Below are 16,523 nucleotides of genomic sequence, written 5' to 3'. Positions count from 1 at the left end.
TTGTAGGGATTTGTGTGTGTGTGTGTGTGTGTGTGTGTGTGTGTGTGTGTGTGTGTGTGTGTGTGTGTGTGTGTGTGTGTGTGTGTGTGTGTGTGTGTGTGTGTGTGTGTGTGTGTGTGTGTGTGTGTGTGTGTGCCTTTCGAGTGTTCTGTTTGTGTTGCATGTCGAGTGAAGGTACGGGAAAGAAGAATAGTTTGAGAATGCGATTAGTTTCATGAGGGAGAATATGACTTAAAGACCTGCGTGGTGTTTTGTATTCCTGATGTCTCTTCTGTTACCTGTTCTATACGTTTGTTTGCTCACATCATTATTCAATCTGTTAGCTGGTCTTATCCACAGCAACTCACAGATCAGCATACTGCATGTCATTATACACCGAATGAATAAAATAAAGAAGCAAGGAAGGATGACAAGAAGCAGAGACTCAGCGGCTCAGTATGACATTATCAAACCACTTTTTATTACAGACGAACAGCCATTAAATACAAATACAATGATCAGGGACGTATGAAAGACAATATGCAATTATACACTAGCAGGTTGCGTATTGGGTGTGTGATGTTGTTGCCTGAGGAGGAATCACTTATCAAGATGATGACCTCAGTCGTGAGGTCAGATAGATGTCGCCTCAGGGCAGCTTGGATCAGGAAGTGGAAGTGAGGAGATGGACACAGCCAGAGGGTGATGGGTTGGAGGTCACAACACTTTAACTACTGCTCCTGAGATGGTGGTGACCTTTAACCTTTATCCCTCTGGTTTAATCCCTGTCTATATTGTCTCTAACTGGACTGTGTTGTTAACAGTTGTCACTACTGATCCACCGAGGGTACAGGAGGATTCAGACAGTGTTGACATGTAGTCAGCCATTGTTGACCGATGGCTATCTCCATTCTGCTCCGTGATTCAGTGGCTGTTGTGTGTTCAGCGCATCATAATTCATGACACATGGTAATTGGTGATGAGTCACTGAGAGCAGAATAATGGTTCTATCCATCACAGGTTCCAAACACCTCACTGTCCTAGTATCCCATATTTTCTTGCTGGGATGTTGTTGTTGATGCATCACCTCATCCAGCTGGGCCTATGGTGCGTCCCCCTGACTGATCGTCCTTCTCTCCCTGTGTGGATTTGCAGGTGTAAAGGTGCGTCTCACTATGGCCTGTCTGCAGACAGGAAGCGGCGTTCCCAGGAGGGTGACTGCACTGACAGCATGTCAGAACTCACCGTTGCCACCCTGCCAGGCGATGGCCCCACCTCTGCTGCTGTTGCCCTCCTATCAGACGATCCCGGCCTCGTCAACCCCGCCTTTGACCCCAGTATGGAGGACAACAGCCAATCAGGCAGCACCACCAGCCTGGCAGCCCGCAGCAGTACCAAAAAGAGTGATTGTGAGTGTGCGTACGTACGGATGTGTTTGTGATTGTGTAGTTCTGCACCAAGTAACCTTTCTCTGATCTATAAAGCAGTATGTGTGTGCGTAAATGTGTGCGTGTTTGTGCGTATCGAACTGTTTGTCAGTGTGACTGATTGAAAAGCAATATAAAGCAGGGAGCCAGCAGAGGCTTTCTAGCCACAGTTTCATAGTCCCTCACTCACATAGATACCACCAGTAAACACTATTCAAACATACATTTGACATCATACCCACACACAGGTAAACATCCCAGAGCCCATGCTCACTGAAACACAGTATCTGTACTACTTCAAGACTTTTGACAGAAATACTATTCTTAAATGAGCTTTTGTAGCATTGCTTCTTCACTAATATTTTATCACAGACAGACAGACAGACAGACAGACAGACAGACAGACAGACAGACAGACAGACAGACAGACAGACAGACAGACAGACAGACAGACAGAGAGAGAGAGAGAGAGAGAGAGAGAGAGAGAGAGAGAGAGAGAGAGAGAGAGAGAGAGAGAGAGAGAGAGAGAGAGAGAGAGAGAGAAAGAATGTGAAGACAGGAAGTGAGAGTGGGTGGAATGAGAATTTCACACAGCCCAGTTCCATTAATACTGAATGACGTGATAGGCCCTCACCCTCCACTAATCCCACCTGTGAACCCTGGAGCCACTCACAACTGTTGGACTCACTCACATCCCCTTCTCAATGTGAACGCGCTGCCGGTGGGGACACCAAATAACGCTGCAACAGCACTTTTGGCCCGGGCCACCGAGCAGAGCACCCACCGCCATGCAGAGCCACTGCTGCTGAACAAGCTGTCATCTCCAGAAGAGCTGGATGCTTTAAAAGAATAATGTGGCTTTCAGGAGGCCTTTGCATCTCTCTAGGCCCGCAGAACAAGGGGCATTGCAGAGAATCACTGCCCCGCTTTCAGGGGAGCCAGGCTGGGGCTCACACTCCACTGCAGCCTGCTCTGCTCTGGTAGAGCCACACTCCCTGTCAGAATCTCAGTAGACTATAGTAGGGTCAGACTGCTGTATTTATACTGCAGTTTTATCTGTTGATTACATGAAACATGACTGCTGCAGTCTATGAAGCTCATCACCCCTGCAGAGTTTATAGGCCCCCTCCATCCTGTTCATCAGCTTTGACATAATGACAAACAAATGAGTGTTTGGGGAATTCATGAAGGATTTTGATTGGATTCTCTAAAACAGATGTGTTCAAGCTGTTGTTCTGGCTTTTTTAGAGGCAGAGAGAACGAGAGATCTCAGGCATCTGATTGGCTGTGGTGAGGCAGGCTCAGAGACTTGTCCAGGCATGTTCAATCACAACAGAGCTGCTCTATAAAGTGTGTCCCTGTCTCTCTGTCCCCTCAGTCCGAAACTATGACCGCACCTCGGTCAGGAGCCGCTCCTTCAGGCGGTTGAACCGTGCATTCAGTGTCCTGCGGAGGACCAAGAGCGGCACATCCGTGTCGAATGAGACAGCAGAGGAACGAGACAATGCCAGGAACGCCAGTGTGCCGCAGGAAGGTATGCCAGTGTGTTTGTTTGAGTGAATGATTGTGTGGTTAATTTTTCTGAACCATATGAAATTTCTGTATGCTGTGTTTTATCATTGGAGGTTGTGTTTAGTTCAGTATGATGTCAGTGGGGTTTGTGTTTAGTTCAGTATGATGTCAGTGGGGTTTGTGTTTAGTTCAGTATGATGTCAGTGGGGTTTGTGTTTAGTTCAGTATGAAGTCAGTGAGGGTTGTGTTTAGTTCAGTATGACGTCAGCGGGGGTTGTGTTTAGTTCAGTATGACGTCAGCGGGGGTTGTGTTTAGTTCAGCATGAAGTCAGTGGGGGTTGTGTTTAGTTCAGCATGAAGTCAGTGGGGGTTGTGTTTAGTTCAGTATGAAGTCAGTGGGGGTTGTGTTTAGTTCAGCATGAAGTCAGTGGGGGTTGTGTTTAGTTCAGCATGAAGTCAGTGGGGGTTGTGTTTAGTTCAGTATGAAGTCAGTGGGGGTTGTGTATTGTTCAGTATGACGTCACTGGGGGTTGTGTTTAGTTCAGCATGAAGTCAGTGGGGGTTGTGTTTAGTTCAGCATGAAGTCAGTGGGGGTTGTGTTTAGTTCAGCATGAAGTCAGTGGGGGTTGTGTTTAGTTCAGTATGAAGTCAGTGGGGGTTGTGTATTGTTCAGTATGACGTCACTGGGGGTTGTGTTTAGTTCAGCATGAAGTCAGTGGGGGTTGTGTTTAGTTCAGTATGACGTCAGCGGGGGTTGTGTTTAGTTTAGTATGACGTCAGTGTGGGTTGTGTATTGTTCAGTATGATGTCAGTAAGGTTGTGCTTAGTCAAGTATGAAGTCAGTGGGGTTGTACTTAGTCAAGTATGAAGTCAGTGGGGGGTTGTGTTCAGTTCAGTATGAAGTCAGTAAGGTTGTGCTTAGTCAAGTATGAAGTCAGTGTGGGTTGTGTATTGTTCAGTATGATGTCAGTAAGGTTGTGCTTAGTCAAGTATGAAGTCAGTGTGGGTTGTGTATTGTTCAGTATGATGTCAGTAAGGTTGTGCTTAGTCAAGTATGAAGTCAGTGGGGTTGTACTTAGTCAAGTATGAAGTCAGTGGGGGGTTGTGTTCAGTTCAGTATGACGTCAGTGGGGTTGTGCTTAGTCAAGTATTAAATCAGTGAGGGTTGTGTATTGTTCAGTATGAAGTCAGTGGGGTTGTGTTTAGTTTAGTACAAAGTCAGTGGAATTGTGTTAAGTTCAGTATGACGTAAATAGGGGATGTGCTCAGTTCAGTATGTCAGTGGGGTTGTGTTTAGGTCAGTGTGATGTCAGTCGGGATTATGATTAGTTCAGTATGATGTCAGTGGGGTTGTGTTTTGGTCAGTGTGATGTCAGTGGGGGTTGTGTTTGGTTCAGTATGATGTCAGTGGGGTTGTGTTTTGGTTCAGTATGATGTCAGTGGGGTTGTGTTTTGGTCAGTGTGATGTCAGTCGGGGTTATGATTAGTTCAGTGTGATGTCAGTGGGGTTGTGTTTGGTTCAGTATGATGTCAGTGGGGGTTGTGTTTGGTTCAGTATGATGTCAGTGGGGTTGTGTTTTGGTTCAGTATGATGTCAGTGGGGTTGTGTTTTGGTCAGTGTGATGTCAGTCGGGGTTATGATTAGTTCAGTGTGATGTCAGTGGGGTTGTGTTTGGTTCAGTATGATGTCAGTGGGGTTGTGTTTTGGTCAGTGTGATGTCAGTGGGGTTGTGTTTGGTTCAGTATGATGTCAGTGGGGGTTGTGTTTTGGTCAGTGTGATGTCAGTGGGGTTGTGTTTGGTTCAGTATGATGTCAGTGGGGTTGTGTTTTGGTCAGTGTGATGTCAGTGGGGTTGTGTTTTGGTCAGTGTGATGTCAGTGGGGTTGTGTTTGGTTCAGTATGATGTCAGTGGGGTTGTGTTTTGGTCAGTGTGATGTCAGTCGGGGTTATGATTAGTTCAGTGTGATGTCAGTGGGTTGTGTTTGGTTCAGTATGATGTCAGTGGGGTTGTGTTTTGGTTCAGTATGATGTCAGTGGGGTTGTGTTTTGGTCAGTGTGATGTCAGTCGGGGTTATGATTAGTTCAGTGTGATGTCAGTGGGGTTGTGTTTGGTTCAGTATGATGTCAGTGGGGTTGTGTTTTGGTCAGTGTGATGTCAGTGGGGTAATATAATAATAATAATAATAATAATAATATATGCCATTTAGCTGACGCTTTTATCCAAAACGACTTACAGTCATGTGTGCATACATTCTACGTATGGGTGGTCCCGGGAATCGAACCCACTACCCTGGCGTTACAAGCGCCATGCTCTACCAACTGAGCCACAGAAGGACTCAGTTGTGTTTGGTTCAGTATGATGTCAGTGGGGGTTGTGTTTTGGTCAGTGTGATGTCAGTGGGGTTGTGTTTGGTTCAGTATGATGTCAGTGGGGTTGTGTTTTGGTCAGTGTGATGTCAGTGGGGTTGTGTTTTGGTCAGTGTGATGTCAGTGGGGTTGTGTTTGGTTCAGTATGATGTCAGTGGGGTTGTGTTTAGGTCAGTGTGATGTCAGTGGGGTTGTGTTTTGGTCAGTGTGATGTCAGTCGGGGTTATGATTAGTTCAGTATGATGTCAGTGGGGTTGTGTTTAGGTCAGTGTGATGTCATTCGGGGTTATGATTAGTTCAGTATGATGTCAGTGGGGTTGTGTTTAGGTCAGTGTAATGTCAGTCGGGGTTATGATTAGTTCAGTATGATGTCAGTCGGGTTGTGTTTAGGTCAGTGTGATGTCAGTCGGGGTTATGATTAGTTCAGTATGATGTCAGTGGGGTTGTGTTTAGGTCAGTGTGATGTCAGTGGGGTTGTGTTTAGGTCATTGTGATGTCAGTCGGGTTTATGATTAGTTCAGTATGATGTCAGTGGGGTTGTGTTTAGGTCAGTGTGATGTCAGTGGGGTTGTGTTTAGGTCATTGTGATGTCAGTCGGGGTTATGATTAGTTCAGTATGATGTCAGTGGGGTTGTGTTTAGGTCAGTGTGATGTCAGTGGGGGTTGTGTTTAGGTCAGTATGATGTCAGTGGGGGTTGTGTTTAGGTCAGTGTGATGTCAGTCGGGTTTATGATTAGTTCAGTATGATGTCAGTGGGGTTGTGTTTAGGTCAGTGTGATGTCAGTGGGGTTGTGTTTAGGTCATTGTGATGTCAGTCGGGTTTATGATTAGTTCAGTATGATGTCAGTGGGGTTGTGTTTAGGTCAGTGTGATGTCAGTGGGGTTGTGTTTAGGTCATTGTGATGTCAGTCGGGTTTATGATTAGTTCAGTATGATGTCAGTGGGGTTGTGTTTAGGTCAGTGTGATGTCAGTCGGGGTTATGATTAGTTCAGTATGATGTCAGTGGGGTTGTGTTTAGGTCAGTGTGATGTCATTCGGGGTTATGATTAGTTCAGTATGATGTCAGTGGGGTTGTGTTTAGGTCAGTGTAATGTCAGTCGGGGTTATGATTAGTTCAGTATGATGTCAGTGGGGTTGTGTTTTGGTCAGTGTGATGTCAGTGGGGTTGTGTTTTGGTCAGTGTGATGTCAGTGGGGTTGTGTTTGGTTCAGTATGATGTCAGTGGGGTTGTGTTTTGGTCAGTGTGATGTCAGTGGGGTTGTGTTTGGTTCAGTATGATGTCAGTGGGGTTGTGTTTTGGTCAGTGTGATGTCAGTCGGGGTTATGATTAGTTCAGTATGATGTCAGTGGGGTTGTGTTTAGGTCAGTGTGATGTCATTCGGGGTTATGATTAGTTCAGTATGATGTCAGTGGGGTTGTGTTTAGGTCAGTGTAATGTCAGTCGGGGTTATGATTAGTTCAGTATGATGTCAGTGGGGTTGTGTTTAGGTCAGTGTAATGTCAGTCGGGTTTATGATTAGTTCAGTATGATGTCAGTCGGGTTGTGTTTAGGTCAGTGTGATGTCAGTCGGGGTTATGATTAGTTCAGTATGATGTCAGTGGGGTTGTGTTTAGGTCAGTGTGATGTCAGTGGGGTTGTGTTTAGGTCATTGTGATGTCAGTCGGGTTTATGATTAGTTCAGTATGATGTCAGTGGGGTTATGATTAGTTCAGTATGATGTCAGTGGGGTTGTGTTTTGGTCAGTATGATGTCAGTGGGGGTTGTGTTTGGTTCAGTATGATGTCAGTGGGGGTTGTGTTTAGGTCAGTGTGATGTCAGTCGGGATTATGATTAGTTCAGTATGATGTCAGTGGGGTTGTGTTTAGGTCATTGTGATGTCAGTCCGGTTTATGATTAGTTCAGTATGATGTCAGTGGGGTTATGATTAGTTCAGTATGATGTCAGTGGGGTTGTGTTTTGGTCAGTATGATGTCAGTGGGGGTTGTGTTTGGTTCAGTATGATGTCAGTGGGGGTTGTGTTTAGGTCAGTGTGATGTCAGTCGGGGTTATGATTAGTTCAGTGTGATGTCAGTGGGGTTGTGTTTAGGTCAGTGTGATGTCAGTCGGGATTATGATTAGTTCAGTATGATGTCAGTGGGGTTGTGTTTATGTCATTGTGATGTCAGTCCGGTTTATGATTAGTTCAGTATGATGTCAGTGGGGTTGTGTTTAGGTCATTGTGATGTCAGTCCGGTTTATGATTAGTTCAGTATGATGTCAGTGGGGTTGTGTTTAGTTCAGTATGATGTCAGTGGGGGTTATGTTTAGTTCAGTTTGAAGTCAGTTGGGGTTGTGTTTAGTTTAGTATGAAGTCAGTCTGTTTGTGTTTAGTTCAGTGTGAAGTCAGTCGGGGTTGTGTTTAGTTCAGTTTGAAGTCAGTGGGGGTTGTTTTCAGTTCAGTATTACGTCAGTGGGGGTTGTGTTTAGTTTAGTATGACGTCAGTGTGGGTTGTGTTTAGTTCAATATGATGTCAATGGGGGTTGTTTGTAGTTCAGTATGAAGTCAGTGGGGTTGTGTTAATAGCAGTATGATGTCATTGGGGGTTGTGTTTAGTTCAGTATCAAGTCAGTAGGGTTGTGTTTAGTTCAGTGTGACGTCAGTGGGGGTTGTGTTCAGTTCAGTACGAAGTCAGTGGGGGTTGCGTTTAGTTCAGTACGAAGTCAGTGGGGGTTGTGTTCAGTTCCGTATGATGTCAGTGCTCTTTATGCTGTGTCTGCAGTTTTTGTGATTCCCTGTAGAGGTTTTAGGTGTGCGTGTTTGTTTGAGCTCAGTGCATTTTTGTGTCTATGTGCATGCCTGTGCTTGCATTGATTTGTGTTGATGTAAATGTCTGCCTGTGTTAGTGTTTTTGTGCATGTATTTGTGAGCAGATCCTTTGGCTCTGTGCTGCGGTGACACTGCTGATATCCCCCAGCGTAACTTCAGCAACATATGTTCCTTTAATTATTCAGCTGCACATTGCATAAGAGTCCACTGGTCCCTCAGAACAAAACAGAACAGAAGAGAGTGATCAGATGGGAGATTGGCTGCCTGTGGACTAGGTTGGAGGAGAGAGAGGGACCTCCAGGGGACAGGGACAGAGAGCTGCTGGTCCCTCTTCTACCACCTCACCTGCTATTAGCCCATGGGTCTAATAGCAGGCCTGTGATGGAATACATGATTTGTAGAGGGATACTGTGTTACTCTGTTTAATGCAGAGGGATACATCATCTATTGCAGAGGGATACATCATCTATTTCAGAGGCATACAGGATCTATTTCAGACACATACAGAATCTATTTTAGACACATACAGAAACTATTTCAGAGGCATACAGGATCTATTTCAGAGGCATACAGGATCTATTTCAGACACATACAGAATCTATTTCAGACACATACAGAAACTATTTCAGAGGCATACAGGATCTATTTCAGAGGCATACAGGATCTATTTCAGAGGCGTACAGGATCTATTTCAGAGGCATACAGGATCTATTTCAGAGGCATACAGGATCTATTTCAGAGGCATACAGGATCTATTTCAGAGGCATACAGGATCTATTTCAGAGGCATACAGGATCTATTTCAGAGGCATGAGAGAGAGAGAGAGAGAGAGAGAGAGAGAGAGAGAGAGAGAGAGAGAGAGAGAGAGAGAGAGAGAGAGAGAGAGAGAGAGAGAGAGAGAGAGAGAGAGAGAGAGAGAGAGAGAGAGAGAGAGAGAGAGAGAGAGAGAGAGAGAGAGAGAGAGAGAGAGAGAGAGAGAGAGAGAGAGAGAGAGAGAGAGAGAGAGAGAGAGAGAGAGAGAGAGAGAGAGAGAGAGAATGTGAAGACAGGAAGTGAGAGTGGGTGGAATGAGAATTTCACACAGCCCAGTTCCATTAATACTGAATGACGTGATAGGCCCTAGGCCCCCAATGTGAAAACATGTTTTTAGAAATGTTTGTCAATGTATTGAAAATGAAATACAGAAATATCTAACTTACATAGGTATTCGCACCCCTGAGTCAATAGTTTGTGGGAGCAACCTTCGGCAGCAATTAAAGCTGTGAGTTTTTCTGGGTATGTCTTTTCACACCTGAATTTGCAACATTTGCCCATTATTCTTTTCAAAATTCTTCAAGCTCTGTCAACTTGGTTGTTTCTCATTGCTAGACAACCAGTTTACAGTTTTGATTTAAGTCAAAACTGTAACTCGGCCACTCGGGAACATTTACTGTCCTCTTGTTAAGCAACTCCAGTGTAGATGTGGTCGTCTGTTTAAGGTTATTCTCCTGCTGAAAGGTGAATTCCTCTTCCAGTGTCTGGTGGATAACAGACTGAACCAAGTTTTTCTCTAGAATTTTTCCTGTGCTTAACTACATTCCGCTTTTTTTTATCTTGAAAAACTCCCAAGTCCTTCGTTTCTAGCGCAGGCATTCCGCTAGGGGAACTCCTCGACAACATTCTGTTGAAAAGGCAGTGCGTGAAATTCAAAAATATTTTTTTGAAATATGTAACTTTCATACATTAACAAGTCCAATACAGCAAATGAAAGATAAACATCTTGTTAATCTACCCATCGTGCCCAATTTAAAAAATGCTTTAGAGCACAAGTGTCACGCCTTGGTCTTAGTATTTTGTGTTTTCTTTATTTATTTGGTCAGGCCAGGGTGTGACATGGGTTATTGTGGTGTGTTTTTTGTCTTGGGGTTTTGTGGGGTGTCTATGTAGTCTATGGCTGCCTGAGGCGGTTCTCAATCAGAGTCAGGTGATTATCGTTGTCTCTGATTGGGAGCCATATTTAGGCAGCCATATTTTGTGAGTGTTTCATGGGTGATTGTTCCTGTCTTTGTGTTTGCACCAGATAGGGCTGTTTCGGTTTTCGTTATTTCATTTCATTATTTTTGTAGTTTCTGTATGTATAGTTTTTCCTTCATTAAAATATCATGAATCATCATCACGCTGCATTTTGGTCCAACTCTCCTTCACCACAAGAGAACCGTTACAGAATCACCCACCACCACAGGACCAAGTGGCGTGGTAACAGGCAACAGCAGCGCGACAAGAATTTCTGGACTTGGGAGGAAATCCTCGACGGGAGAGGACCCTGGGCTAAACCAGGGGAGTGTAGCCGCCCCAAGGTGCAGCGAGAGAAGGACTGGACATGGGAGGACGAACTGGACGGTGAAGGACCCTGGGCTCAGCCTGGAGAATATCGCCGCCCCAAGGAAGAACTGGAGGCGGGGAAAGCGGAGAGGCGCTGGTATGAGGAGGCAGCACGGCGACGCGGATGGAAGCCTGAGAGTCAGCCCCAAAAAATTATTTGGGGGGTCACAGGGAGTATGGCTATGCCAGGTAGGAGACCTGCGCAAACTCCCTGTGCTTACCGGGGGGCTAGAGAGACCGGGCAGGCACCGTGTTATGCTATGGAGCGCACAGTGTTTCCAGTGCGGGTGCATAGCCCGGTGCAGTTCATACCAGCTCTTCGTATTGGCCGGGCTAGAGTGGGCATCGAGCCAGGTAAGGTTGGGCAGGCTTGGTCCTCAAGAGCTCCAGTGCGCCTGCACGGTCCGGTCTATCCAGAGCCACCTCCACACACCAGTCCTCCGGTGGTAGCTCCCCACACCAGGCTTCCTGTGCGTGTTCTCGGTCCAGTTCCACCAGTGCCAGCACCACGCATCAGGCCTACAGTGTGCCTCGCCTCTCCAGCGCTGTCGGAGTCTCCCGCCTGTCTAGCGCTATCAGAGCCTTTCTCCTCTACAGCGCTGCTGGAGTCTCCCGCCTGTTCAGCGCTTCCAGAGCCTTCCTCCTCTACAGCACTGCTGGAGTCTCCTGCCTGTTCAGCGCAGCCTGAGCTGCCAGTCTGCATGGAGCAGCCTGAGCTGCCAGTCTGCATGGAGCAGCCAGAGCTGCCAGGTTGCATGGAGCAGCCAGAGCAGCTAGATCCACCAGTCAGCCAGACTCTTCCAGATCTGCCAGTCAGCCAGACTCTTCCAGATCTGCCAGTCAGCCAGACTCTTCCAGATCTGCCAGTCAACCAGACTCTTCCAGATCTTCCAGTCAACGAGACTCTTCCAGATCTGCCAGTCAACCAGACTCTTCCAGATCTGCCAGTCAACCAGACTCTTCCAGATCTGCCAGTCAACCAGACTCTTCCAGATCCGCCAGCCAGCCAGGATCTGCCGGAGCCAACTACCTGCCTGAGCTTCCTCTCAGTGCTGAGCTTCCTCTCAGTGCTGGGCTTTCCCTCAGTGCTGGGCTTTCCCTCAGTGCTGGCTTCCCCTCAGTTCCGAGCTGCCCCTCAGTCCCGAGCTTCCCCTCAGTCCCGAGCTACCCCTCAGTCCCGAGCTGCCTCAGTCCCGAGCTGCCCATCAGTCACGAGCTGCCCCTCAGTCCAGTGGGGTTCTGGGTGAGGACTACTAGGCCATGGTCGGCGGCGAGGGTGGACTATCCCAGGACGCGAGGGGGAGAAGACATTTATGGAGTGGGGTCCACGTCCCGAGCCGGAGCCGCCACCATGGACAGACGCCCACCCGGACCCTCCCTATGGTTTTGAGGTGCGTCCGGGAGTCCGCACCTTAGGGGGGAGGTTCTGTCACGCCTTGGTCTTAGTATTTTGTGTTTTCTTTATTTATTTGGTCAGGCCAGGATGTGACATGGGTTATTGTGGTGTGTTTTTTGTCTTGGGGTTTTGTGGGGTGTCTACGTAGTCTATGGCTGCCTGAGGCGGTTCTCAATAAGAGTCAGGTGATTATCGTTGTCTCTGATTGGGAGCCATATTTAGGCAGTCATATTTTGTGAGTATTTCGTGGGTGATTGTTCCTGTCTTTGTGTTTGCACCAGATAGGGCTGTTTCGGTTTTCGTTATTTCATTTAGTTATTTTTGTAGTTTCTGTATGTATAGTTTTTCCTTCATTAAAATATCATGAATCATCATCACGCTGTATTTTGGTCCGATCCTTGTTCTACCTCTTCGTCAGAGGAGGAGATAGAAGAGAGCCGTTACAACAAGGCAGTTCACAGAATTGTCCAGTTAAAGACATTTTGCCCATTTTACATTACTAATGTAGCTAACATTAGATGTAGCTAACCTTGCCTCGATTCGGCAGTCTTATCCAGATCATCATGACATTTGTAGTTCTTTATGACAGCCACATTAGCAGCTAATTCAAATGTCATTTTGTGGGGGTAAATACAGGCAAATATAACGATAAAGGTAATCTTGTCCTTGAGAGATTTACACGGTTATGAAAACGTCATGCCAGGGTAAGCTTTCTTCTAATGCATGTGTCAAACTTATTCCACGGAGGGAAGTTTTTTGTGTCTGCGAGTTTTCCCCTCTCCGCTGTACTCGATTGATTAATTAAGGTCACCTGGTTGTCTAGGTCTTAATTTAAAGGAAAAAAATCAAAACAGCAGACACTAGGCCCTCCATGGAATGTGTTTGACACCCCTGTTTTAATGCCTCTTAAAGAGAAGGTAAGTGAACGTAATCAGATTACTTTACTGAGTTTGTGCGATTATTAAAAAATAGCACAAAGAAGAAGATATAAGGATAATTTACATTGAACAAAAATATGAACACAACATGTAAAGTGTTGGTCCCATTTTTCATGAGCTGAAATAAAAAAAAATCCCATAAATGTTCCATACACTGTCAGATTTTGTGCACAAATTTGTTTAGGCCCCTGTTAGTGAGCATTTCTACTTTGGCAAGAAAATCCATCCACTTGACAGGTGTGGTATATCAAGAAGCTGATTAAACTGCATGATCATTACACATATCTCAGACTGGCCAATAAAAAGAAAAGATTAAGATGGGCAAAAGAACACAGACACTGGACAGAGAAGCTCTGCCTAGAAGGCCAGCATCCCGGAGTCGCCTCTTCACTATTGACGTTGAGACTGATGTTCTGCGGGTACTATTTAATGAAGCTGCCAGTTGAGGACTTGTGAGGTGTCTGTTTCTCAAACTACACACTCTAATGTACTTGTCCTCTTGCTCAGTTGTGCATCGGGGCCTACCACTCCTCTTTCTATTCTGGTTAGAGCCAGTTTGCACTGTTCTGTGAAGGGAGTAGTACACAGCGTTGTACGAGATCTTCAGTTTCTTTGCAATTCCTCGCATGGAATAGCCTTGAATTTCTCAGAACAAGAATAGACTGACGAGTTTCGGAAGAAAGTTCTTTGTTTCTGGCCATTTTGAGCCTGTAATCGAACCCACAAATGCTGATGCTCCAGATACTCAACTTGTCTAAAGAAGGCCAGTTTTATGGCTTCTTTAATCAGGACAACAGTTTTCAGCTGTGCTAACATAATTGCGAAAGGGTTTTCTACTGATCAATTAGCCTTTTAAAATTATAAACTTGGATTAGCTAACACAACGTGCCATTGGAAGACAGGAGTGATGGTTGCTGATAATGGGTCTCTGTACGCCTATGTAGATATTCCTTTAAAAATCAGCCGTTTCCAGCTACAATAGTCATTTACAACATTAACAATGTCTACACTGTATTTCTGATCAATTTGATATTATTTTAATGGACAGAAAATTACCTTTTCTTTCAAAAACAAGGACATTTCTAGGTGTACAGTATGAGGCTGTGGTTGTGTATTTGTGGGAACTTTATATCTCAGTTCTCTGTCAGTACAGTCAGTGTGTTTCTGTGTAAACGTGTGTGATTTTATCTCCACCCAAGCAATAACCTTTTGGAAAAGTCAATGTCAGGTTTTTCCCAAGCATACTTGGTACATATAGATATATGTGACTAATGATACAAACATATGGAAGGATGATCAGCCAAGTGGATTTTCCCCTTAGGCTTGTACAAGCTTGTTTTGCTAACCTGGGGGAGTAGAGACAGCTGCTTCAACGCTAAATCTCTCTACGCGGCCTCTCTGGCTTCCTCCCTTTGTCTATTTCTAGCTCCCTCTCTCTGTTTCATTTGCTTTCTCCTTGGCCTTGCATTCTGCCTCTGTGAGAGTTCCTTTTCATCATAGAAATCAGAGTAACACACAACTTCTCTCCCTCCCTCATTCTCTCACACTCTATTTTTCTCTCCTCTCTCTCTCACTCACTCCCTCTCTCTCTCTCTCTATATATATATATATATATATATATATATATATATTCTTTGAAGTATAAAGCCTTAATGGCAGCTTTGTCTGTATAATATATATATATATTATACAGACAAAGCTGCCATTAAGGCAAAGGGTGTCTACTTCAAAGAATCTCAAATTTTAAATATATTTTTATTTGTTTAACCTTTTTTTGGTTACTACATGATTCCATATGTGTTATTTCATAGATTTGATAAAAAATAAAAAAAAATAAACCCTGGAATGAGTTGATGTGTCCAAACTTTTGACTGGTACTGTATATTTCCCTCCTTCACTCTCAGTGCTGGCTCTACCCCAGCTCCATCACCTGATCCCTGATGGTGAGGTCACCAGTATTAAGATCAACCGTGAGCCCTCTGAGCCCCTGGCCATAAGCATCGTGGGGGGCAATGAGACCCCCCTGGTGCGTATCCTCATCCAGGACATCTACAGGGAGGGGGTAATCGCCCGGGACGGACGCCTGCTGCCCGGAGACATGATCCTCAAGGTCAGTTTTTGTTCAAAGTAAGGTGGAGTACTATTCGCCATGTATGTGACTGAGGGGCGGCAGGTAGCCTAGTGGTGAAGAATGTTGGGCTAGTAACTGGAAGGTCGCTGGTTCGAATCCATGAGCTGGCAAGGTGGAAAAATGTGCCGTTCTGCTCGCTCCCCGGGCGCCTCCGCAGCTCTTTGATTCAGAGGGGTTGGGTTAAATGTGGAAGACATATTTTTGTCAAATGCATTCAGTTGTGCAACTGACGAGGCATCCCCTTTCCCTGTATGTGTTGTGTATTTGAATTTCTCATCACAGCATATAATCTGAGACTTAACTCCACCTCTCCCTCTCATCTTCAGGTGAATGGCATAGACATCAGCAATGTGCCCCACTGCTACGCCCTGGCCACACTCAAACAGCCTTGCCAGCTGCTGCGACTCACAGTGCTGAGAGAACAGCGCCACCGTTACCGCTCACACTCGGGGCACCACGGGCACCCCCACGACGCAGCCGGGGGCTACCCGCCTCATGGCCTCCCCCATGGCCAGCCCTTGAGGGACGACAGCATCCACGTAGTCCTGGCTAAGAGCACCCCAGAGGAGCAGCTGGGCATCAAGCTGGTGAGACGACCAGAGGAACATGGAGTCTTTATCTTCCACCTGCTGGAGGGCGGCCTGGCGGAACACGACGGGCAGCTCAGCGTCAACGACCGCATCCTCGCCATCAACGGACACGACCTGCACTACGGAGCGCCAGAACATGCCGCTTTACTCATCCAGGTATGTCTGCAGGGGTTAGAGGTTAGGGAGCATTGGTTGGTTGTGGTTTACAATGGTTGGTAATGGTATGTATTTCTTGTCTCTGGGTCCTGTGATATTATGGCTAATAGTGGTGTGTAGTTCTGGTTAATTGCACTCTGTTGGCTGGCTTTGTCCCTGTCCATTGAGGTTAATTGTGGTTAATTGTTGTGTGTCTGTGGTCGACTGGGCGCTGCTCTACTGCTTGGCTGAGACTCTGCTTCCTGGTGGATGCTGGGTAATTGCGGTGGTGTGTTTCTGGTTGACTGTGGGATGTAGATGTAGCTGTGCTCTCTGGGTTTTTGTCTGAGGAGACTGGTTTGCTCTTGGGGTACTCTGAGGACCCAACATGGCACACAGCAGACTGTTGTTGTCAGAGATTAAGAACTGGCTGGAAACCGATTAAATTAGTCAAATTAAGGCGCTAACGAGCTGGACTGGGTAATTTAGGAGGTAGCTCTGCGGCACAGAGAGCACAGGCACTCTCAAATGAGCAACACGGGAGGGCGAGCTGTGTGTGTGTACTCACAAATGTGTGTGCATGTGCCTGTGAGTGTGTGTGTGTGCTTGTTCATCCGAGTGAATGAGGGAGTGAGTCACTGTGTGAGTGGGTGGACATACAGCCTGAAAAAGAGAAAAAAAGAGAGTAATAAAGTGTATGAAAAAGTAAGTTAGAGGAAAGGTTGTAGAGAGGTGAGAAATACAGATTGTTAGAAAAATACGTTTAAAGGTGAGTTTTTGAGTTGAAATTGAATAAGTCATAGTGAGAAGGTGAGGGCAGCAGAAAGACTGCAGTATTATGAGAGAAGAGAAAATGTGGGTGAGAGTGACACTAATCA

The 16,523-nt window shown here is 45.9% G+C and overlaps 1 protein-coding gene across 5 annotated transcripts in view; it reads left to right on the top strand.

Annotated features, from left to right (window-relative positions):
* Positions 1–16,523, top strand: part of LOC118379706 (E3 ubiquitin-protein ligase LNX-like) — an 82,733-nt gene that overhangs the window by 50,345 nt on the left and 15,865 nt on the right. For 4 of the 5 annotated variants that reach the window (XM_052459983.1, XM_052459982.1, XM_052459988.1 and 1 more), the window contains 4 exons: positions 1,135–1,394; positions 2,785–2,940; positions 14,694–14,899; positions 15,247–15,666. In XM_052459983.1, coding sequence (XP_052315943.1) covers positions 1,135–1,394; positions 2,785–2,940; positions 14,694–14,899; positions 15,247–15,666 — 1,042 coding nt within the window. The remainder of the gene's footprint in view (positions 1–1,134; positions 1,395–2,784; positions 2,941–14,693; positions 14,900–15,246; positions 15,667–16,523) is intronic. The other variant, XM_052459990.1, reaches the window with a different exon arrangement.

This window comes from Oncorhynchus keta, chromosome 1, assembly GCF_023373465.1.
Source record: "Oncorhynchus keta strain PuntledgeMale-10-30-2019 chromosome 1, Oket_V2, whole genome shotgun sequence".
NCBI lineage: Eukaryota > Metazoa > Chordata > Actinopteri > Salmoniformes > Salmonidae > Oncorhynchus > Oncorhynchus keta.
The sequence above is the reverse complement of the archived record's forward strand: the minus strand, read 5'-3'. Positions and strand labels throughout refer to the sequence as shown.